The 24,799-nt window shown below is 39.5% G+C and overlaps 1 protein-coding gene across 4 annotated transcripts in view; it reads right to left on the bottom strand.

Moving 5' to 3' along the window:
- LOC139749137 (ubiquinone biosynthesis protein COQ9, mitochondrial-like) overlaps positions 1 to 24,799 on the bottom strand; it is a 233,760-nt gene that overhangs the window by 95,992 nt on the left and 112,969 nt on the right. For all 4 annotated transcript variants that reach the window (XM_071662769.1, XM_071662768.1, XM_071662767.1 and 1 more), the window contains exons 2-3: positions 24,301 to 24,516; positions 5,133 to 5,283 (exon numbers count right to left, since the gene is read on the bottom strand). In XM_071662769.1, coding sequence (XP_071518870.1) covers positions 5,133 to 5,283; positions 24,301 to 24,516 — 367 coding nt within the window. The remainder of the gene's footprint in view (positions 1 to 5,132; positions 5,284 to 24,300; positions 24,517 to 24,799) is intronic.

The raw sequence follows: 24,799 nt of genomic DNA, 5'->3' as shown, positions 1-24,799 counted from the left end.
TTCACTTCCTCCAGTTTTCCTCCATTCAAACTTACTTCCCAATTAACTTGTCCCTCAACCCTACTGAACCTAATAACCTTGCTCTTATTCACATTTACTCTCAACTTTCTTCTTTCACACACTTTACAAATCTTAGTCAGTCACCAACTTCTGCAGTTTCTCACCTGAATCAGCCATCAGCTCTGTATCATCAGCGAACAACAACTGACTCACTTCCTGAGCCCTCTCATCCACAACAGACTGCATACTTGCTCCTCTCTCCAAAACTCTTGCATTCACCTCCCTGACCACCCCATCCATAAACAAATTAAACAACCACGGAGACATCACGGACCCCTGCCGCAAACCGACATTCATGTGTTCAGTCCTCTGACAGCACATGGTCCCTGGTATACTACATCATTCTAATTCACTCAATTACCTGCACACCTTCCACCCTTCAGCATGTTCAGGCCCCAATTGCTCAAAATCTTTTTCATTACATCCTTCCACCTCCAATTTGTTCTCCCACTTCTCCTCATTCCCTCCACCTCCAACTACTATATCCCCTTTGTCAACCTTTCTTCACTCATTCTCCCCATATGTCCAAACCATTTCAACACACCATCTTATGCTCTCTAAACCACAATCATTATTACACCACACATCCCTATTACCCTTTCATTACTTACTTGATCAAACCACCTCATACCACACACAGTCCTTAAACATTTCATTTCCAACACATCCACCCTCTTACGTACAACCCTATCTATAGCCCATGCCTTGCAACCATATACTGTTGTTGGGACTAGTATTCCTTCAAACATACCAATTTTCACACTCTGAAATAATGTTCTCTCTTTCCACACATTCTTCATTGCTCCCAGAACCTTCATCCCCTCCCATGCCCAATAACTCACTTCCACATCCATGGTTCCATTCATTGTGAAGTCCACTCCTATACATTTAAAACACTTCACTTCCCCCAATTTTTCTCCACCTAAACTCACATCCTGACTAACTCATCCCTCAACCCTGCTGAACCTAATAACCTTGGTCTTATTCACATTTACTATCACCTTTCTCCTTTCACACTCTTTTCCAAACTCATTCACTAACCTCTGCAGTTTCTCATTCAAATCAACCACCAGTGCTGTATCATCGGCAAACAACAACTGACTCACTTCCCAAGGCCTTTCATCCCCAACAGACAGCATACTCACCCCTCTCTCCAAAACTCTTGCATTTACCTCCCAAACCATCCCATCCATAAACGAATTAAACAACCATGGGGACATCACACACCCCTGCCACAGATTGACCTTCACTAAAAACCAATCACTCTCCTCTTTTTCTACTTGTATAAATGCCTTACATCCTTGAAATTTTTCACTGTTTCTAGCAGCTTACTTCCCACACTATATACTTTTAAGACCTTCCAGAGAGCATCTCTATCAACCCTCTCATATGGCTTCTCCAGATCCATAAATGTTACATACAAATCCAACTGTTTTTCTGAGAATTTCTCATACATTCTTCAGAGCAAACACCTGATCCACACATCCTCTATCACTTCTCACACCACACTGCTCTTCCACCATCTGATGCTCTGTACATGCCTTCCCCTCTTAATCAATACCCTCCCATACAATTTCCCAGAAATACCCAGCAAATTCATGCCTGTGGAGTTTGAACATTCACTTTTATCTCTTTCGCCTTTGTACAATGGCACTATGCATGTATTCTGCCAATCCTCAGGCACTTCACCATGATCCATACATACACTGAATCAATACTAATCAATCAACAACACATTCACCCCCTTTCTTAATACCCCCATTCTTAATACTTTCTACTGTAATACCATTCAAACCTGTCGCCTTGCCAGATTTCATCTTCCACAAAGCTTTCACTATCTCTTCTTCTTAACAACCATACTCATGATCCTCTCACTTTGCACACCAGCCCAATCAAAGCATCCTACACCTGCCACTCTATCATCAAACACATTCAACAAAACTTTAAAATACTCACTCCATCTCCTCACTTCATCACTACCTGTGATTACTTCCCCCTTGCGTCCTTCACCAATGTTCCCATTTGCTCTTTTGTCTTATGCACGTTATTTTCCTCCTTCCAAAACATCTAGTTATTCTCCCTAAAGTATAATGATACTCTCTCACCCCACTCTCATTTGCCCTCTTTTTCAGCCTTTGCACCTTCTTGACTCCCACCACTTTTTTTCTATACATCTCCCAGTCATTTGCACTCCTTTCTCGTAACTATTGTCCAAAAGCTTCTCTTTTCTCATTCACTAACAACTTTACTTCTTCATCTCACCACTCACTACCCTTTCTAATCTGCCCACCTCCCACCTTTCTCATGCCACATGCATCTTTTGCACATGCCATCGCTGCTTCCCTAAATACATCCCATTCCAAACCCACTCCCCTCATGTCATTTGCTCCCACCTTTTGCCATTCTACACTCAATCTCTCCTGGTACTTCCTCCCACAAGTGACCTTTCCAGGTCGCTTACTCTCACTACTCTCTTCTCCCAAACATTCTCTTCTTTATTGAAAACCTCTGCAAATCTTCAAGCATCCCTCCAGCTGTCCCTCTCTCATTCACATCCACAAGTCTCTGTTTTACACATCTATCAATTAACATGTCATTCAATAATGCCCTTTGACCATCTCTCCTACTCGCATCCATATACTCATGTATATATCTCTACTTAAATCAGGTACTCCTAATCACCGGTCTTTTAATAGCACACAAATCCACAAGCTCTTCACCATTTCCATTCACAACACTGAATACCCCATGTACATCAATTATACCCTCAACTGCCACATTACTCACCTTCACATTTAAATCATCCATCATTAATACCTGGTCTCATGCACCAAAGCTGCTGACATACTCACTCAACTGCTCCAAAAACACTTGCCTCTCATGACTAGGTGCATAAGCACCAATAATCACACACCTCTCTCCATCCACTTTCAGTTTTACCCACATCAATCTAGAATTTACTTTATTACACTCTATCACACATTCCCACATCTGTTTCAGGAGTAGTGTTACTCCTTTCTTAACTCTTGTCCTCCCACCAACCAAACTTTACTCCCAAGACTTTTCCAACTTTTCCACATCTGCCATTTCTGGTGTTAGTGAGGTAGCACCAGGAACAGACAAAGAAATGAGCTTATTCACTCATATCCACTCTTTAGCTGTTATATATGATGCATCAACCCCAGAGGCCTCTATCTACAACTAGGCCCCTTAGACCTTTCCCCCAACTGCTTCACATTCCTGAGTTCAACCCAGTGACAGGACATCATTCCTTATAAACAACATCACTTCAATTCATTCTATTCCTTGCATGCCTGCACCATCCTTCATTTTCAAACCCTGAGCCTTCAAAGCATCTTTTACTGCAGCCTTCCACTTCCTTTCTGGCTGTCTACTTCTCCTTGTTCCCTCCAACTCTGACTTGTATACCCTCTTAATCATCCTTTTCTCATTCATCCCATCCATATGTCCAAACCATTTCAGCACACCCTCTTCAGCTCTCTCATACATACTCATCTCAATACTGCACCATCTTCTTTACCCTATTACTTCTTATTCAATTAACTCTCCTTACATCACGTATTTTCCTAATACTTTTCATTTCTATCATATTCACCTTATCCTTTATATTCTTAACTAAGGACCATGCTTCATATCCATATAGCACTAACAGGACTTTATACCTATATACATACCCATACACTAAATACACATCTTTGGCCTGAAAGACAGTGACCTCTCTTTCCACACTCCTCAGTGCACCCAAGACCTTCACCCTGTCAGACATTCTATGGCTTAATTCCACTCCTATAGTTACATTTTCTGCCATATCCACTCCCAAGTATTTAAGCACTCCACTTCCTCCAAATTCTGTCCATCTAAACTCACACTCAAAATAACCTCTATCTATTCATTGCTAAACCTTGCATTAATTCATATTTACTCTCCTTCACTTTGACATTAGCTTCTGCAGTTTCTCACTTCAGTCTACCACCAAAGCTATTTCATTTTCAAGAAACAAATGATTCACCCACTAATCTTTCCCACCCTCAGCAGATTGCACACCTGCTTCTCTTTCCAAGATGCTTGCATTCACTTCCCTCACCACCCCATCTGTAAACAGATTAAACAACCATGGTGACATCACATACCCCTGCTGAAGACCTACCTTCACCTTGAAAAACCCACCCTTTTCTCTATTCACTTGCATACACATCTTACTTAAGCTGACTGTATTACTTCCTGTTTTAAGCTCTGTTCTAACTCTGATACCACAGCAATATGTAAGTGGAATGAGTTGGCAAGACTAAGGGTCAGGCACATATCTATATAGAGATTTCCTTTGGGGTCAATTTCTGTTTTCTAGCATTTTCTGTGGTCCAGTAATGGCCAGGTCCCAATATTACCAGATTAAAGAGATTCAACCTGTACCAGTACAAAATGATTACAAAATTGAGATTAACTGAAATTCTAGTGTAAGATGTATGGTGGTGGTAAGAAATGATGTGGATTAAGAGATATTACTAAAGGTGTGATGAGGAATGAACAGAAAGTATTTCCAAAAAGATGTAGCTGGACGGGCCATATCTTCACCTAAAGAATCCCTGTTGGGTAACTAATGGAACAAGGGAAGTCTTTGTAACTTTTCATTATAAAAAAAATTGCATGATACCACTGAAAGTGCAGGATAGTGGATTGTACCAAACTACAAAGCATGAGTGGGTATCTGTTAGAATTAAAACAAGTTTTCATAGAAGAAAGTACATTTGGTTCCACAAATTTTGGAAGAATGAGCAACTAGTTTAGATACAAAATACTGCACATCTTCAAAAGATTAACATGTAAGGCAAATCGTGATAACCAGTCACTCTCATACTATTAGCTGGACTGACAAATCTTTAAGATATCCACAAATAGCAATTTGTGATTATGGGAAAAAAGTTGAAATTTTTTTCATGTTTTAATAACAAAATGCACAACAAAAACAATATTTGGTAAGCTGTAATACTTTCACAGCTCTTAAGCTGATTGTTCTACAAAGAATCACCTATCAAGAAAAAACAATCACTTACTTTTCTGGATTTTCCTCAATCTCCTTGACTCTTTCCTTCAGAGATTCATCTAATTGTATGTTGCACATTCTGTAAAAGTGGTTAACAAGCTCCACTCCACCACTGGAGAACATTCCATGGGCCATACTTGAGTACCCTAAAGTTTCCGCTCCTGAATAAAATAAAATAATATGTCACATATTGTATCTTTTAAAGAAACATTACTCATAGTGAAGGAATTACTATGAGTGGGACAAGAAGAAGGACAAGCAGAAGAAATTAACAAAAAATGGAAAATACTTATGAAGGAGAGAGAGATAAAATGATAACTTACAGAAGTACACCCAACTCTCACTACAGGAGAGCTCATGGCCATAAATCTGCTTTAACATAACTCATAAATTAGGGAACCAGTTCTTTACATATAATCATATCCCATGGACAGAATGTCTAAATATAAATTCTATAGCCAAACCAAATGATGCAGTGGTCCTTTACAGAAGGTTTGCCCCATGTCCTTTTTTCATTTTACTTTGTTTTAGTCCAATAAACACTCCATGTCTTCCTGTGGGAATGGACATTATGTGTTGTGTGGATTTTGCATGTGGCTGTATTCTACCCTTTTCAAAGAATAACTGCAGTCACAGTTAATCAGTTTATCAGATCAACTGGAATATGCAAAGCAAAGACAGTAAATCAATTACCTTAAGCATAAAATCATATGTAAAACAACTAAAATTCTGAATGTTAGGACTTGGTACATCTTCAGTGGGGAAAGCAGCTGATAGGTAACCAAAAGTAAAGCCAGTTCTCAGCCATTATATCTTTATTTTTATTTTTATTTTTATTTTTTTTTTGCTGGTCTCCCGCGTTTGCGAGGTAGCGCAAGGAAAAAGACGAAAGAAATGGCCCAACCCACCCCCATACACATGTATAAACATACGTCCACACACGCAAATATACATACCTACACAGCTTTCCATGGTTTACCCCAGACGCTTCACATGCCCTGATTCAATCCACTGACAGCACGTCAACCCCGGTATACCACATCGATCCAATTCACTCTATTCCTTGCCCTCCTTTCACCCTCCTGCATGTTCAGGCCCCGATCACACAAAATCTTTTTCACTCCATCTTTCCACCTCCAATTTGGTCTTCCACTTCTCCTCGTTCCCTCCACCTCTGACACATACATCCTCTTGATCAATCTTTCCTCACTCATTCTCTCCATGTGCCCAAACCATTTCAAAACACCCTCTTCTGCTCTCTCAACCACGCTCTTTTTATTTCCACACGTCTCTCTTACCCTTACGTTACTTACTCGTTTAAACCACCTCACACCACACATTGTCCTCAAACATCTCATTTCCAGCACATCCATCCTCCTGCGCACAACTCTATCCATAGCCCACACCTCGCAACCATACAACATTGTTGGAACCACTATTCCTTCAAACATACCCATTTTTGCTTTCCGAGATAATGTTCTCGACTTCCACACATTCTTCAAGGCTCCCAGGATTTTCGCCTCCTCCCCCACCCTATGATCCACTTCCGCTTCCATGCTTCCATCCGCTGCCAGGTCCACTCCCAGATATCTAAAACACTTTACTTCCTCCAGTTTTTCTCCATTCAAACTTACCTCCCAGTTGACTTGACCCTCAACCCTACTGTACCTAATTACCTTGCTCTTATTCACATTTACTCTTAACTTTCTTCTTTCACACACTTTACCAAACTCAGTCACCAGCTTCTGCAGTTTCTCACATGAATCAGCCACCAGCGCTGTATCATCAGCGAACAACAACTGACTCACTTCCCAAGCTCTCTCATCCCCAACAGACTTCATACTTGCCCCTCTTTCCAAAACTCTTGCATTCACCTCCCTAACAACCCCATCCATAAACAAATTAAACAACCATGGATACATCACACACCCCTGCCGCAAACCTACATTCACTGAGAACCAATCACTTTCCTCTCTTCCTACGCGTACACATACCTTATATCCTCGATAAAAACTTTTCACTGCTCCTAACAACTTGCCTCCCACACCATATATTCTTAATACCTTCCACAGAGCATCTCTATGAACTCTATCATATGCCTTCTCCAGATCCATAAATGCTACATACAAATCCATTTGCTTTTCTAAGTATTTCTCACATACATTCTTCAAAGCAAACACCTGATCCACACATCCTCTACCACTTCTGAAACCACACTGCTCTTCCCCAATCTGATGCTCTGTACATGCCTTCACCCTCTCAATCAATACCCTCCCATATAATTTATCAGGAATACTCAACAAACTTATTTATTTTGCTTTGTCGCTGTCTCCCGCATTTGGGAGGTAGCGCAAGGAAACAGAAGAAAGAAATGGCCCAACCCACCCCCATACACATGTATATACACACGTCCACACACGCAAATATACATACCTATACAACTCAATGTACACATATATATATATATATACACACAGATACATACATATATACCCATGCACACAATTCACACTGTCTGCCTTTATTCATTCCCATCGCCACCTCGCCACACATGGAATACCATCCCTCTCCCCCCTCATGTGTGCGAGGTAGTGCTAGGAAAAGATAACAAAGGCCCCATTCGTTCACACTCAGTCTCCAGCTGTCATGCAATAATGCCCGAAACCACAGCTCCCTTTCCACATCCAGGCCCCACCAAACTTTCCATGGTTTACTCCAGATGCTTCACATGCCCTGATTCAATCCACTGACAGCACGTCAACCCCAGTATACCACATCGATCCAATTCACTCTATTCCTTGCCTGCCTTTCACCCTCCTGCATGTTCAGGCCCTGATCACACAAAATCTTTTTCACTCCATCTTTTCACCTCCAATTTGGTCTCCCACTTCTCCTCGTTCCCTCCACCTCCGACACATATATTCTCTTGGTCAATCTTTTCTCACTCATTCTCTCCATGTGCCCAAACCATTTCAAAACACCCTCTTCTGCTCTCTCAACCACGCTCTTTTTATTTCCACACATCTCTCTTACCCTTACATTACTTACTCGATCAAACCACCTCACACCATACATTGTCCTCAAACATCTCATTTCCAGCACATCCATCCTCCTGCGCACAACTCTATCCATAGTCCACGCCTCGCAACCATACAACATTGTTGGAACCACTATTCCTTCAAACATACCCATTTTTGCTTTCCGAGATAATGTTCTTGACTTCCACACATTCTTCAAGGCTCCCAGGATTTTCGCCCCCTCCCCCACCCTATGATTCACTTCCGCTTCCATGGTTCCATCCGCTGCCAGATCCACTCCCAGATATCTAAAACACTTTACTTCCTCCAGTTTTTCTCCATTCAAACTTATCTCCCAATTGACTTGACCCTCAACCCTACTGTACCTAATAACCTTGCTCTTATTCACATTTACTCTTAAATTTCTTCTTTCACACACTTTACCAAACTCAGTCACCAGCTTCTGCAGTTTCTCACATGAATCAGCCACCAGCGCTGTATCATCAGCGAACAACAACTGACACTTCCCAAGCTCTCTCATCCACAACAGACTTCATACTTGCCCCTCTTTCCAAAACTCTTGCATTCACCTCCCTAACAACCCCATCCATAAACAAATTAAACAACCATGGATACATCACACACCCCTGCCGCAAACCTACATTCACTGAGAACCAATCACTTTCCTCTCTTCCTACACGTACATATGCCTTACATCCTCGATAAAAACTTTTCACTGCTTCTAACAACTTGCCTCCCACACCATATATTCTTAATACCTTCCACAGAGCATCTCTATGAACTCTATCATTCTCTCAGATCCATACCTCAATCATTTCCTAAGTATTTAATCATTCTTCGAAAATGACCACACTCACCCTTCTGAAACCCACTGGCTCCCCAATCTGCCGTCCCCTTCAATAAACCTCCCCTATATACAGGAATACCAACATAACCGTAAATTGAGCATCACTTATCCTTTGTTAAGTAGAATGGCCAAGACGCATTTTGCAAAATAACCCCATGAGTCATACATACAAAGAAACGCAGTGCAACAATAAGTACTTTTTGAATAAATTCCACTGCAATACATCCAAACTGTGCCTTGCTGGATCTGCAAGCTTTTCTATCCCTGAAAACATTTTATTCCTTTGGAGCCCTAAGTAGATTATCATAACTTCACAAACTAAAATATCAATCTTTCTCACATCACACACTTGTTATCACATTAGTGGCCTTGCATGAAGACCATTGTTTGCAGCATATTATCAAACATCTTTTGTACAAATAATGGGAAACAATTATTTGTATTTACTCTGAATTTATCGGGATGTCTTTTATAGAACTCAAATTGTATTTCCGCAAAATTCCATGTTTTGCTATTGCCCAAAATCGTACTTCTTATGCACCATCACTAAATCTGAGTATGGTTTTTGGGACTCCTGTTTAAAAATCCGACCTCCAGTCCTTATTCATGTAAATTTTATGTATAGTGGTACTTCTCACACAAGTTCCAAGATTAAGGCATTTCCCAACATTTTTTTCTGAAAAATCAAATCTTATTAGAAAGATAAGAAGAACCCAGTGATCAGGATGTCAATCAAAAGTTCCAGAGGTGTAAAAAAAATCCAATAAGTGGTATCTCTCGCTGACAGTACTATACTTATGATATTTCGGAGTATAACAAGATTTTGTTGCAAAAAGGAGTTAAATTAGTTTACATAGACACCCCGTGATGCAAATGATCTTCAAATGAAGTACTCACCTTGGCAGTCAAATCACCCATCACTATAACCCGGTCGCGTGCATCAAAACCACTAACACACTCATTCAGCTGCTCCCAAAACACTTGCCTCTCATGATCTTTCTTCTCATGCCCAGGTGCATATGCACCAATAATCACCCATCTCTCTCCATCAACTTTCAGTTTTACCTATATTAATCGAGAATCTACTTTCTTACATTCTATCACATACTCCCACAACTCCTGTTTCAGGAGTACTGCTACTCCTTCCCTTGCTCTTGTCCTCTCACTAACCCCTGACTTTACTCCCAAGACATTCCCAAACCACTGTTCCCCTTTACCCTTGAGCTTCGTTTCACTCAGAGCCAAAACATCCAGGTTCCTTTCCTCAAACATACTACCTATCTCTCCTTATTTCACATCTTGGTTACATCCACACACATTTAGACACCCCAATCTGAGTCTACAAGGAGGATGAGCACTCCCCCCGTGACTCCTTCTGTTTCCCATTTTTTAGAAAGTTAAAAATCTTTAACTTTTATAAAAATGATTTGCCTTCAAAGTGATATGTTGGATATGACGTTTAAAATCTCAATCAAACACCAACATAAGAAAAAACTCTGAGGGTAAGATGTTTTATACGAGGGGACAAATCACCTGCATGTTGGGGAAGAAAACTAAAGGGGGGAGTGAGGGACTGGAAATCCTCCTCTCCTTCTACTTTAATATCTAAAAGTTGAAACAGAAAAAGGAGCCAAGCACATAGTGGTAATAATCCTTAAGACTTAGGCTGGAGTGTCCGGATGTGTGCAGATGTAACCTAGGATGGGGTGTCTGGATGTGTGCAGATATAACCAAGATAAGAAGGGAGAGATACATAGTATTTCTGAGGAAAGGAACCTGGGTTTTCTAGCTCTGAGTGAAACAAAGCTGAAGGGAAGGGGGGAAGAACTGTGTGGGAATATCTTTACGGTAAAGTCAAGGGTTAGTGCATGAGCAAATTCTAAGGAAGGGGTAGTAGCACTACTACTGAAGGAGGTATTGTGGGAATGTGTGAAAGAGTGTAAAGAAGTGAGCCCTAGTGTTGTGAATAAAAAAGTGAACAGCTTGTGATTTTACATGCAGAAAAAGGACTGGTAACAGAGAATACCTAGTTCAAAAAGGGGGATATACATAAGTATATTTGGATAAATAGGAAAGACGGAAAAAGGGCATTACTGGTTATGTGCTAACTGACAGCCTTGCAAGAGATTCTTAGGTGTGATGGTGCTGAGAGGCATAGCTGGTGGAATATGTAATCATTATTTGAGGGAGGTAAGAGTAAACATTTGTGGATGCTTAAAAAAAAAGAAAAAAAATAAATGATGGTGAAGTGAGTAAGTATGGAAATGTGGCTTGTGTGAACAGATTTGAGGAGAGATTGAGGGCAGAATGACAAAATGTATGAGTAAATGAAGAAAGAGGAGTGTGTGAGGAATGTGAAGTATCTAAGGATATACCATATACAATTGCAAGAAAAGTGTAAGTCATGTGGGAGGCGGACAGGTGAAAAAGGGGCAGTGAGTGAAGTTAAGTTGCTAGCGAAAGTGAAAAGACAGGTGCATGAACATTATTTGCAGGGAAGGAGTGCAAGTGATTGAAAGATATACCAGAGAAAGCAGCATGAGGTCAAGTGGTTTCTGGAGTGTGTAAGAAATTCTTAGTAAAGAGGACTTGAGTATGGTATTTAAGGATATGGAGACAGCACATGTAAAGGTTGACAGAGATGGCTCTGTAAATATATGGTAATTACCTATTTGTACCAATGGCTCTGAGTAAGGTGCTGTAAATATATGGTAATTACCTATTTGTACCAATGGCTCTGTGTAAGGTGCTGTAAATATATGGTAATTACCTATTTGTACCATACAGGGAGTGAATTTTATACTCGTGGAGCCCCATTTCTAAAACACTCTATCATACAACCTCTTGAATTTATGTATGCATCCTGCATTAACCACATCCTCAGTCAGTCTGTTCCATTCATCCTCTACTCTTATACTATAAAAGTATTGTATTATATCCTTATTTACAAGTTTCTTACTTAATTTCTTGTTATGTCCCCTGGTTGTTCTACACCCACATCTCTTAAAGGACTATCCACTGTCCACTTCATCAATCCCTTTTAAAAACTTAAAGGTTGGGATCAGGTCACCCCTCAGTCTTCTTTCTTCCAAGGTTGGTAAAAAGCCTCCAGCCTTCCCCTGTGGCTTAGTGCTCTTAATTCTAGTATCATCTTTTTTGTCCTCCTTTGGACTTCTCCGTGAGTTCTTTGTGCTTCTTTACATGTGGAGGCCACACCTGAAAAGCATATTCTAATTTTGGCCTTATGTCATTTATGAATAGCTCGCTGTATATTTCTTTATTTATTATACTTGAAAGCTATTCTGATATCTACCAGTAGACAGTTTGTTTCCTTAATCATCCCCCTAATATGAGACTCTGGCATCAGGTTAGGGATGATGTCTACTCCCAAGGCCATCTCACACACAGAATCCTGAAGCTTATTTCCTGCAAGGTAATAATCATATTGAGGCCATCTTTTGCTTTATCCTATTCTCATTATTTCACATTTGCACAAGCTGAATTTTATCTACCACATTTCAGACCAACTTTGGAGTCTGTTTAGGTACCCTTTTCAGCTGATGCAATCCTCCTAACTTATCACTTCCCCATGATCTTTGCATCACCTGCAAACATATTCAGGTAGGATTCCATATGTTCGGACAAGTCACTAATGTAGATCAAGAAGATTAATAGTCCCAGAACCAAACCCTGTGGTACTCCTATGATGACCTCAACCCAACTGGAGAAGGCTCTTCTTGAAATGTACCATTTATTCCCTCCTATAATACAATCAATCCAATGTAAGTATTCCTCCCTTATTCCTGCTTGGTGGTCCAGCTTCTTAATTAAGCTTCCTATCTGGTACACTGTGAAATGCCTTCTGGCAGTCCAGATACTGACAGTCAAACCAATCTTCCTTTGTACTCAGGACTTAGCTCACTCTCTTGTAAAAGTCGAATTAGTTAGTTACACATGACCTTATTTCCCCAAAAATCATGATGTCTCCCACTTAGGAAACTTCACCAAGACCATGAGCCTTGTATGGGTCAAGTCCTTTTAGTATTCTGTTAATATCTTTCCAAGATATCTCTATGATATTCAAAACTTCTTCCCCATTCCAGCTTACTGGCATTGGGGTTACAGAGTCTTCCACTTTGGAAACCCTTTTGAACTTGTTACTCAGTTCCTCACACATCTTTACATCATCCTCTACAATTTCTAACTTTGAATCCCAAGCCTGATAAGCTGTTCCTTAACTGACAACTGGCTCCTGATGAATTTATGGAACAGTTTTGGATTTTCAGCTACCTTGTCCACTATATTCTTTTGAAATTCTTGTCCTGTTATGCTTGCTTCATGCTCTCTTATACCTTGCAAATGCTAGCTGGCTAGAATGTCATCTATATCTTTGCCAGTGCACATTTCAAAGCTCCTTTGCTTTATGACATTTTTTATAAAGCAATTCCTTCCTCTTTCTTGCCATTCCCTCAATATTTGAGGCCTGAATAGCTCCTGCCTCTACTCCTTCATTGTAAACTTCACAAAACCTCACAACACAATGCCTGGTTCCTACAGAAATCTATTTCTCAATCTACCTTACCATAGAAATTATTGAGGTGTGTGTAGTTTCCACAATTATAACTTTATTTCTGTCTCACTTCTGCTCTTTTAATGTCCTCTTTTACCACATATTCAAACTTGAGCATTAAGTGATCACTTCTTCCAACTGATGTACAGTATACAATCTTCTCAGTATCCATACTATCATGAAAGAATATAAGGTCTAGTAATGATGGTTATCAATCCCTTTCATCCTAGTATGCTCTATGACATGCTAGAACAGAACATTTTTGTGCATACATTCTAAAACTGTCTCCATGACTTATCACAATGATAATCCAAATTATCTTAAACTGTCTCTTCATCTTTGAAATCTCCCGCTATTATTACTCTAACATCTCTAGGTAGAGAGTATTTCTTTGTTTCATGTACTATCCTGATTGTTCCTTCCCTGTTATCATCGTATATTTGCTCTGGTTCATTGAAATTCTTTGGAGCATTATATACTAATATCATCACTATGCTCCTCTTCCTTACAGTCATCATTTCCATTATGTAGTGTATGAATGAGCTATCTTCCTTACTGAAACTTCAGGCGTTCTTTTATGAACAAGGTTAATCCTCTTCCTCCTTTACCTCTTCTTTCCTTTCTTGCTATAATATATCCCTCTGAGAAGAACAGATGTGAGCTTATCTATTTGGTAAGCATAATTTCCACACCTCTATTATCATTGTATGCACTTCCCCTTCTATGAGTTCCAGTCATTTACAACAAATTGTGGGAGGAAAGCTGATAGCAGCATTGAAGAGTGTTTATACAGAGAGTAAGGCATGTTTGTGAGTACAAAGACAGGAGGGTATGTGGTTCAAGTGAACATGGGTTTGCAACAGGGGTGTGTGATGTTGCCATGGCTGTTTGTAGTTTCCACAATTATAACTTTATTTTCTGTCTCACTTCTGCTCTTTTAATGTCCGCTTTTACCACATATTCAAACTTGAGCATTAAATGATCACTTCTTCCAACTGATGTACGGTATACAATCATCTCAGTATCCATACTATCATGAAAGAATATAAGGTCTAGTAATGATGGTTATCAATCCCTCTCATCCTAGTATGCTCTGTGACATGCTGGAACAGAAACTTTTTATGCATACACTCTAAAACTGTCTCAATGACTTGCTATCACAATGATAATCCAAATTATCTTAAACTGTCTATTCATCTTTGAAATCTCCCACTATTATTACTCTAACATCTCTAAGTAGAGAGTATTTCTTTGTTCCATGTACCATCCTGATTGTTCCTTCCCTGTTGTCATTGTATATTTGCTCTGATTCATTGAAATTTTTTGGAGCATTATATACTAATATCATCACTATGCTCCTTTTCCCTACAGTTATTATTTCCATCATGTAGTGTCAAATGAGCCATCTTCCTTACTGAAACTTCAGGCTTTCTTTTATAACAAGGTTAATCCTCTTACTCCTTTACCTTTCTTTCCTTTCTTGCTATAATATATACCTCTGAGAAGAAGAGATGTGAGCTTATCTATTTGGTAAGCATAATTTCCACACCTCTATTATCATTGTATGCACTTCCCCTTCTATGAGTTCCAGTCATTTACAACAAATTGTGGGAGGAAAGCTGATAGCAGCATTGAAGAGTGTTTATACAGAGAGTAAGGCATGTTTGTGAGTACAAAGACAGGAGGGTATGTGGTTCAAGTGAACATGGGTTTGCAACAGGGGTGTGTGATGTTGCCATGGCTGTTTGTAGTTTCCACAATTATAACTTTATTTTCTGTCTCACTTCTGCTCTTTTAATGTCTGCTTTTACCACATATTCAAACTTGAGCATTAAATGATCACTTCTTCCAACTGATGTACGGTATACAATCATCTCAGTATCCATACTATCATGAAAGAATATAAGGTCTAGTAATGATGGTTATCAATCCCTCTCATCCTAGTATGCTCTGCGACATGCTGGAACAGAAACTTTTTATGCATACACTCTAAAACTGTCTCAATGACTTGTTATCACAATGATAATCCAAATTATCTTAAACTGTCTATTCATCTTTGAAATCTCCCACTATTATTACTCTAACATCTCTAAGTAGAGAGTATTTCTTTGTTTCATGTACCATCCTGATCGTTCCTTCCCTGTTGTCATTGTATATTTGCTCTGATTCATTGAAATTTTTTGGAGCATTATATACTAATATCATCACTATGCTCCTTTTCCCTACAGTTATTATTTCCATCATGTAGTGTCAAATGAGCCATCTTCCTTACTGAAACTTCAGGCTTTCTTTTATAACAAGGTTAATCCTCTTCCTCCTTTACCTTTCTTTCCTTTCTTGCTATAATATATACCTCTGAGAAGAACAGATGTGAGCTTATCTATTTGGTAAGCATAATTTCCACACCTCCATTATCACTGTATGTACTTGACCTTATATGAGTTCCAATTATTTATAACAAATTGTGGGAGGAAAGCTGATAGCAGCATTGAAGAGTGTTTATACAGAGTAAGGCATGTTTGTGAGTACAAAGACAGGAGGGTGTGTGGTTCAAGTGAACATGGGTTTGCAACAGGGGTGTGTGATGTTGCCATGGCTGTTTGTAGTTTCCACAATTATAACTATTTTCTGTCTCACTTCTGCTCTCATACTAGTCTGCTCTGTGACATGCTGGAACAGAACATTTTTGTGCATACACTCTAAAACTGTCTCCATGACTTGTTATCACAATGATAATCCAAATTATCTTAAACTGTCTCTTCATCTTTGAAATCTCCTGCTATTATTACTCTAACATCTCTAGGTAGAGAGTATTTCTTTGTTTCATGTACTATCCTGATTGTTCCTTCCCTGTTATCATCGTATATTTGCTCTGGTTCATTGAAATTCTTTGGAGCATTATATACTAATATCACCATGCTCCTCTTCCTTACAGTTATCATTTCCATTATGTAGTGCATGAATGAGCTATCTTCCTTACTGAAACTTCAGGCTTTCTTTTATAAACAAGGTTAATCCTCTTCCTCCTTTACCTCTTCTTTCCTTTCTTGCTATAATATATCCCTCTGAGAAGAACAGATGTGAGCTTATCTATTTGGTAAGCATAATTTCCATACCTCCATTATCATTGTATGCACTTCCCTTTATATGAGATCCAGTTATTTACAACAAATTGTAGGAAGAAAGCTGATAGCAACATTGAAGAGTGTTCATACAGAGAGTAAGGCATGTTTGTGAGTACAAAGACAAGAGGGTGTGTGGTTCAAGTGAACATGGGTTTGCAACAGGGGTGTGTGATGTTGCCATGGCTGTTTAATTCTTTTATGGAGTGGGTGACGAAGGAGATGGATGCAAGGGTCTTTGAAAGACGAGCAGGTAGTACTCTGATGGCAGTGAGGGTTCCTGAAAGTTCAGTCAGTTGATGTTTGTAATTACGTATAATTACCTATTTGTACACTGTATAGGGAGAGAGTTTTAAACTTGAGGGGCCCCATCTCTTGAATATTCTCTGCTACCATACATCCTCTTAAATTCATATATGCTGTTTGTATTAACCATATACTCAGTCAATCTATTCCATTCATAGAGCACACTTATACTTAAAAAGTGTATCTGTATATCCTCATTAACAAGATTCTTACTTAATTTCACTGGTATGTCTTCTGGTTGCTCTATATCTATATCTCTTAAAGAACTGTTTATTGTCAACATTGTATATCTCTTTCAAAGACAAATGTTCTCAACAGGTCACTCCTCACTTTTCTCTCTTCCAAGGTGGTTGAACTCAAAGCCTCCAGCCTTTTCCTGTAACTTAGCTCTCTTTATTCAGGTACTGTTTTTGTTGCCTTTCTCTGGACTTTTTCTGTGAGCTTTTTGTGCTTCTTTACGTATGGTGACTAAACCTGAGAAATATACTCTAGTTTTGGCCTGATGCAGGACATGAATAGCTTCCTAAATGTTTCTTTTTTCATATTCTTGAAAGCTATTCTGGTATTTGGTAGCAGACAGTTTGTCTCCCTACCTTTTTTCTAATATGGGATTTTGGTGACAGGTTAGGGATGATGCTGACTCTCAAGTCCTTCTCACATACACAATCCTGAAGTGTTTTTTCAACTAGGTAATAATCATATTGAGGCAGTCATTAACTTTGTCCCATCCTCATAACTTTACATTTATGCAGGTTAATTTCATCAAACACATTTCAAATGAACTTTGGAGTCCATTTTGGTCTCTTTGGAAGATGGTGCAATCCTCCTTGCTTTTCAGTACCCAGTTGACCTTTGCATCATCTGCAAATAAATTCAGGTGAGAGCCCATACCTTCAGGAAAGTTATCAATATACATGAAGAAGAGTAATGGACCCAGAACATAGACCTGTGACACTCTCCGGGTCACCTCAACCCACTTGTAAAAGGCTCCTCCAACATGCCACCTTTATTCCTTTTCTACTGGGAAGACTAATACATCACAGTAGTTTTCCCTCTTTTCCTGAACCTTACACACTATACTCATTAATAAGACTATGCGTTTCTCCAGTGACACCTTCTATCTATATGTCAATCTATATCTTTGATGCCCATACCCTTTAGGAACTTCCTCAAGGGGGTGGCTACGGCAAAAGAATGTCCATGACTGGTGAACTTCAGTGCCGCTTCTTAGCCTTTAGTGCCTCACTAAAAGCAGAGGACAACTCTAGTGCAGTGTTTTTGAAGGCTCCTACCTATAGTTCCTACCAACTACATATCCCTAATGTGTCTACCTAATGTTCCTGCCTATGTTCCAACCTACTGCTTCTACCTAACACTCCCACCTGATGTTCCTACCTTCTATTTCTACCTAATGCTCCTATTTAATATTCCTACCAAATACTTTTGTCTATCGCTCCTTCCATTTTGCCAAAAGGCAGGGCTAGTGCATAACACTCATCACAGGAAAATCTAGAGTTCCAAATAATTAGTTTTGTGAGCTAAGTGTTGTCAAGTGTTATGAGTGACAAGGAGTGATTATGTTTGTGGAGAAAATGCCAGCAGTCCATGTGTGGGTGGGGCAGAAAGAAAAGGCAGTAAACTGGGTCAAAGGAGTGTAACTTGACAACCACCAAAGTGCTGGCTCATTATGCAGCCGTTCCTAACCATCCCGATGCATAGACAGGTAGCACCTGTAATTCAAACCTGCTGGGCTGCCCTGCACACAAGCCTGGCTCTATGCTATGGCCTGCTCTCTGTTTCACAGAGCAGTTTTCCATCACTGGGCTATCAGATAATGTTGCCAGGATGCTGGGACACCATCTTGCAACTGTCTTCCAGCTGCCAGCTATGTGGGTGACTTATCCTCCTCTCTTTGGGGGGGTGTTGAGATATTGGAGCATAGCCTGAGTTGCTCTGCTGTTGTGCAGGCTACCTCCAACACCCATGTTGCCCCAAAACACCCATTTGGCTGCCTTCACAGCTGCTTCAGCACATCCACTGGACTGGGGGACGTGGGCTGAGGAGATGTGTGCCATGTAAGAGTGTAATGACAGCAGGTAGTTCATCCTCACTTTGTCATAAAGAAGTATCCTTTTACAGGAGAGGGATGGCATCATCTCTATCTCAGTCTGACTCCTGCCTCTAACTGCCCAGTGAGCATTGCCATGCTGCTGGGTGCCCACCATCCAGCTATCATATCAGATATTAAACCCTACAATGATAGAGGAGTTAAAAGAAAGTGTGTGAACTTAAATGTGGCACAAAAATAGGTTACATTCGATTTAACAAACTTTCGGCGTTAACGGACACCCCTTCCCCCCTATTAGTCCATTAAATCAATGGTTTACTGTATTGAGATTAGTGTAGCTTCCATGACTATATCTCCTCTTTACATTCAGTCTTACTTCTGCTCTTATAATGTCTTCTCCTATAACATATTCAAACTTAAGCATTACATGAGCACTTCTTCCAACTGGTGGACCATATCTCCATATCCATGATAGTATATGTGATAATAAGATCAAGCAATGATGATATATCAGCCCCTCTTATCCTAGTATGTTCCATGATATGTTGGTATAGGAAAGTTCCCTATTTACGCTCTAAAAACTTGTGTCTCTATAACTCCCTGTCACAATAAGAATCCACTTCCCCTAGTCTTTCTCTTTATAACTGAAATTCCCTATTACCACTACTCTACAATCTCTAAGAGGTGAGTGTTTCACTACCATGTAACATCCTGATTGGTTCTTTAATGTTATTACAAGTTGTGCCTCTTTAATCAAGCAACCTTGGGACCTTGCCATTGCTGGACCACAGAGAATGCCATAAAACAGAAATTGACCCCTTTAAAGGTCCTTACCAATTACCATCAGCCTGGTTTTATATGTTCCTGCAGCATTCCTGTAGCCAAAAACTGTTCTTCTATCTTTGGAAACCTTACCCTGAGATGGAGATTCCTCAGTATCTTGGGCAAGGGTTTTCGCGGCACATGACGCCAATACAAGGCAGATTCATCAGCATTATACACTTGCTTTGGGGCTATATGAAATTAACAGGATTGTTAATTAGCTTGGCTGCAGTGTTAAAAATGCCACCCTAGTGGCAGATCCACAAACTAATGGCTGTAGATTCAAAACATGCATGACCATGGGAGTTGCTGGACTACAGAGGACTGGATTAGAGAGGTACAATCTGTATTGTATATTTGTTCTAGATCACGTAATTCTTCGGACCATTATACGATAATAAAACTGCTACATTCTTCTTCTATACAGTTACTATTCCCAGTATGTGTTGTATGAATGGGCTATCTTCCACTATTTCGTGAAACTTCAGGCTATCTTTTATTAAGAACACTATTCCCCTCCTTTGCCTATGATCCTTGAATTCCAGCTCTCCTCCTCTGAGTATCATTACATCAGCATTTGATTACAATACTTTCACTCTGACACTACTATTTCCAAACACTCCTGCCCTCTATACAGTTCTAGTACGGTTGCTTCATCTCTAGTTTTTGGTTTTCTGACTCCTCTTATATGTTTTTCTCCCTCCCTTCCTTTGATTTGTCACATATGATGAATGTCCCACACACCTTTAACATACCTTTAAGGTTCTTAGCTTTTCTAAGTACTTCCTGGCTTGATGACTCCAAGACAAACATAACCATTACTGGTCAATACATTATATCTTGGTTATATTCACCAATTTGTTTCCTTTCCTTAATCATGGAAATCACATATGGCAGTCCCACAGCCTCTGGCAATCTTTCAAAGTGTATTTCTTCCTTTTTCCTTGTTTCCTCCTTATCTTGTGTGTGATCTTCATCCAAGTGTAAAATAATCAGTGATTTACATCTATCAACCTCCTGTTTTACTAATCTTTCCGATTTTACTGCCATCCACTTTTCGGCTGGATTCCTCAGTGTGGAAGTGTCATCCTTTGAGACTAACTTCCTCTACAATCTCTCTTTTAACTAACAAGTACTTATCCTGTATGCACTGTACTTGTGTAAACCTTCCATCAACTAACTAATATATCTCCTTGATTGCTTCATCTTTAACAGTATATTTTAATTTTTTGATTGCTTCAGGTAATTTCTTGTTTGTGTCATCAGCAGGTCTATGTTCCTCTCCATTACTCTTCATACTCTGTTGATCTACTGCCAAAATGGCTCATAAAATTCCCTGCCCTCCATCTTTGTCAGTCTGAGTGTGTGTGTGTGTGTGTGTGTGTGTGTGATTTAGTCCTTACTCTATTCAAGAAGCTGTCCATATTGATTTAATAGATTCTGTACATACTGTTGTCCTTTCCTGTCTAAATGAATGTTTGTAATGCTTCTGTAGTTCCCAGCCCAATATTGATTTCAATTCATTTTTGTATGCATTTCAATCCTTTCTTCTGTCTGCACAGCCTGTAGTACATCCAGAGAAGACACATCAGATTTTGTTTGCTTTTTAATGGCTTCATCTTCTTTCCTTTGTTTTTCTATCTTCTGAATCCCCTCCACTAACTGTATTTGTTCCACTCTATTCCCAAGCCTTCCTTCATGATCCTTGAAATGCTTCCACAGTTTTTTTTTATCTCCAGCTCTAGTTGTGTTACACTCTGATCCTGTTCCTTAACAAGTTCCTATAAAATCCCAATACATTTGTTCTCTTAGGTTTTCATCTTGTTTCTTCTTTGCAGAACTAGTTTTGAATGACTAGTTTTGGTACAATCCTGTAACTGAGTTCATACTAGCCATTCTTGGTTCAAGCAGTGCTAGAGGTCTTAAATTATCCCTTAAAGTAATTCTAGTAACAGTACAAAACCTTACTAGAGCATATCATCCTAAAAACAAGAGGAGAAATCTAGATCTTTAAGTGACATTAGGAATAATTTTCACTCTCCTTTGGCAGCTGCATATCTATAAACTAATTGCACTTGTTCACTTCACACTCACACCCTAAAGTTGAGAAAAATCCCTTATCTGATTTAAACCTGGGAAGCCTATATTCAAAACCCATTCAAACTCAAAATCTGGCATGCTCAAATTGAATATCTAATGCATATACCACTAAGGGGCACCTTTATATTCTACTCACCCCACTTCCACCCTTACTTGTTCATAATAATCTTCATGAGCTGTAGATATTCCAAAATCTTGAAACAGGAATCATCACTGCTCAGACCTCTTCCCTGCTGTGCATAATTAATAATAACATGGAACTAGTGGCAGACTGAAATGAGAAACTGCAAAAGTGGGTGTCTGAGTTTGGAAAAGTCCATAAAAGGAGAAAGTTTAGAGTAAATGTAAATATTAGGTTACTAGAGTCAGTAGTGAAGAGAGATAGGATACAAGGTGTGTGAGTTTGAATGGAGAAAACTTGGAAAAAGTGGAATCACTTTCGATACCAGGGAGACGATATGACAGTGAATGGAAGCATGGCAGCTGAAATGAGCCACAGGATGGGTAAGGAGGCAAAAGTCTTGTTTGCAATGAGGTATATGTGGAGAGACAGATCATTTTCTTTTAAGAGAAAAGATTCATATATTTGTTGGTATAGTGGTCCCATTGGAGTAGTATGGATGTAAGACATGGTCCTTACATAAAACAAGAGATGAGAATGGATGTGTTGGAAATTAAATTTTTCGGGGTAATAAGTGATGTGAAGGGGTGTATCACATAAGAAATGACAGGGTAAGAGAGAAGTGTTGAGGCGAATGGAATATGCATGACTGAACTGAAGACAGTGTGCTAAAATGGTTTTGATATATGGAGAATGAATCAGGAGAGAATAACAAAGAGGAGATGCATGTCAGAAGTGGAGGAACTACGGAAAATGTGGAAACCAAGGAAGAGGTGGAGGGATGGAGTGAAGGATGCTTTGAGTGTTACGGGCCTGTTCCTGCAGGAGGGTGTGAGGCATGATGGAATAATGTGACATACATAGGAATATTATCCCTGGGGATAGGGGAGAAAGAATACTTCCCATGTATTCCCTGCATGTTGTAGAAGGCGACTAAAAGGGGAGGGAGCGGGTGGCTGGAAATCTTACCCTCTTTTTTTTTTTAATTTTCCAAAAGAAGGAACGGAGAAGGGGGCCAGGTGAGGATATTCCCTCAAAGGCCCAGTCCTCTGTTCCTAACGCTACCTTGCTAATGCAGGAAATGGCGAATAGTATGAAAGAAAGAAAGAAAGAAACATAGGAATATATGATGTAAATGGGCTAAACCAGGGAATATGAAATATTCGGCCATAGGAAACCACAAGGTTTTTAGAGACTGGTTATGGATAGTGGGGACTTTGGTTTCATTGAATCAAACATGACTACTACAGAGTGGATGAGAGAAATGAGGTAATTTCTTTATCTGTTCCTGGCACTACCTTCCTAGTGCAGGAAATGGCAAACATCTAAGTAAAAAAAAAAAATCCCTTTGGCTTGGAGATCTAGAGGTGGAAACCAAGGAGGAGGTGGAGGGATGGAGTGAAGGATGCTTTGAGTGTTATGGGCCTGTTCCTGCAGGAAGGTGTGAGGCATGATGGAATAATGTGACATGCATAGGACGATATGATGTAAATGGGCTAAACCAGGGCATATGAAATATTTGGTCATAGGAAACCACAAGAAGGTCTTTAGAGACTGGTTATGGATAGTGGGGACTTAGGTTTCATTGCATCATACATGACTACTAGAGAGTGGATGAGAGAAATGAGGTAATTTCTTTATCTGTTCCTGGCACTACCTTCCTAGTGCAGGAAATGGCACTGATCTAGAGGTGGTCAGCCTTTTAATTTGGCAGATGGCAGGATGATGAAATCATCTCCAGGTGGTGGGTGGCAGCTGATTGGTAGGGAGTTCCAAAATGAGTTATTGTTCCATCTGATGTATGGGTGGTTTACATAGGGTGAAAGGCTTCAAACCCATCAGAATGAAAGGGGTTAGAAGCTACCAACCCCAGGAGATCAAAAGAGATTCTCATCAGCTCACAGGAAAGTCGATCTTGGAGAAAAAAGTAAGAATCACTTTTATTACTGTGGAAGTCCATGTTTCACTTTAACACACCGTACATGGCTTGAAAATGTGTTTTAGTTGATGTTGTGGAGGTTTCATGTACCTAATCCATCCAGTCAAATCAGGAATGGAGTAATAGTAGACAGCTTAAAAGCAATTTAACATAAAATCTTGAGCAACTACTAATAAAATCAAACTGTAATATTTAGCACAAAAGAAAAAGCTAATAATAATGAACACAGTACATAATAAATTCACCTTGAGCAATAGCATCTTGTGACCAGCCATATGAATGAACAAAAGGAAGAGATGCTTCTAAAATCTGATGCCTCAGGTTTTCTTCACCTTCCTCTGTGCCATCATCAAAGGATTCTTCCTCTGGAGGAAGAGAATCTCCAAAGTCTTGTTCTCTGGACTGTGCTGTATGATCAGAATTCCATAATGGAAATGATGTTTTCATTCCACAGACATTTCCTGGAAAGAATGTAGCAAATGGATTTCAATTTTATACCACCTATGTATCAGATTCACATGTGTTGGCACCTACTGTAAAGGTTATCTCTTAAATAGAATGAGTCTCATTAGAAACATAGTCATAAATTTCTTTTTTCACACTTTGCATAAGTTCTCTCTTGATATCTTTGTATAAGCAATATCTTCTAGACTTGCTGACCTTACTGTATAACACCTTTTGAACATTGTATACATACCCTTTCTTTAATGCTCAAATAGCAGCTAATATCAACAGACATTCTCA

Source organism: Panulirus ornatus, chromosome 6 (assembly GCF_036320965.1).
Source record: "Panulirus ornatus isolate Po-2019 chromosome 6, ASM3632096v1, whole genome shotgun sequence".
Classification (NCBI taxonomy): Eukaryota; Metazoa; Arthropoda; class Malacostraca; order Decapoda; family Palinuridae; genus Panulirus; species Panulirus ornatus.
The sequence above is the reverse complement of the archived record's forward strand: the minus strand, read 5'-3'. Positions and strand labels throughout refer to the sequence as shown.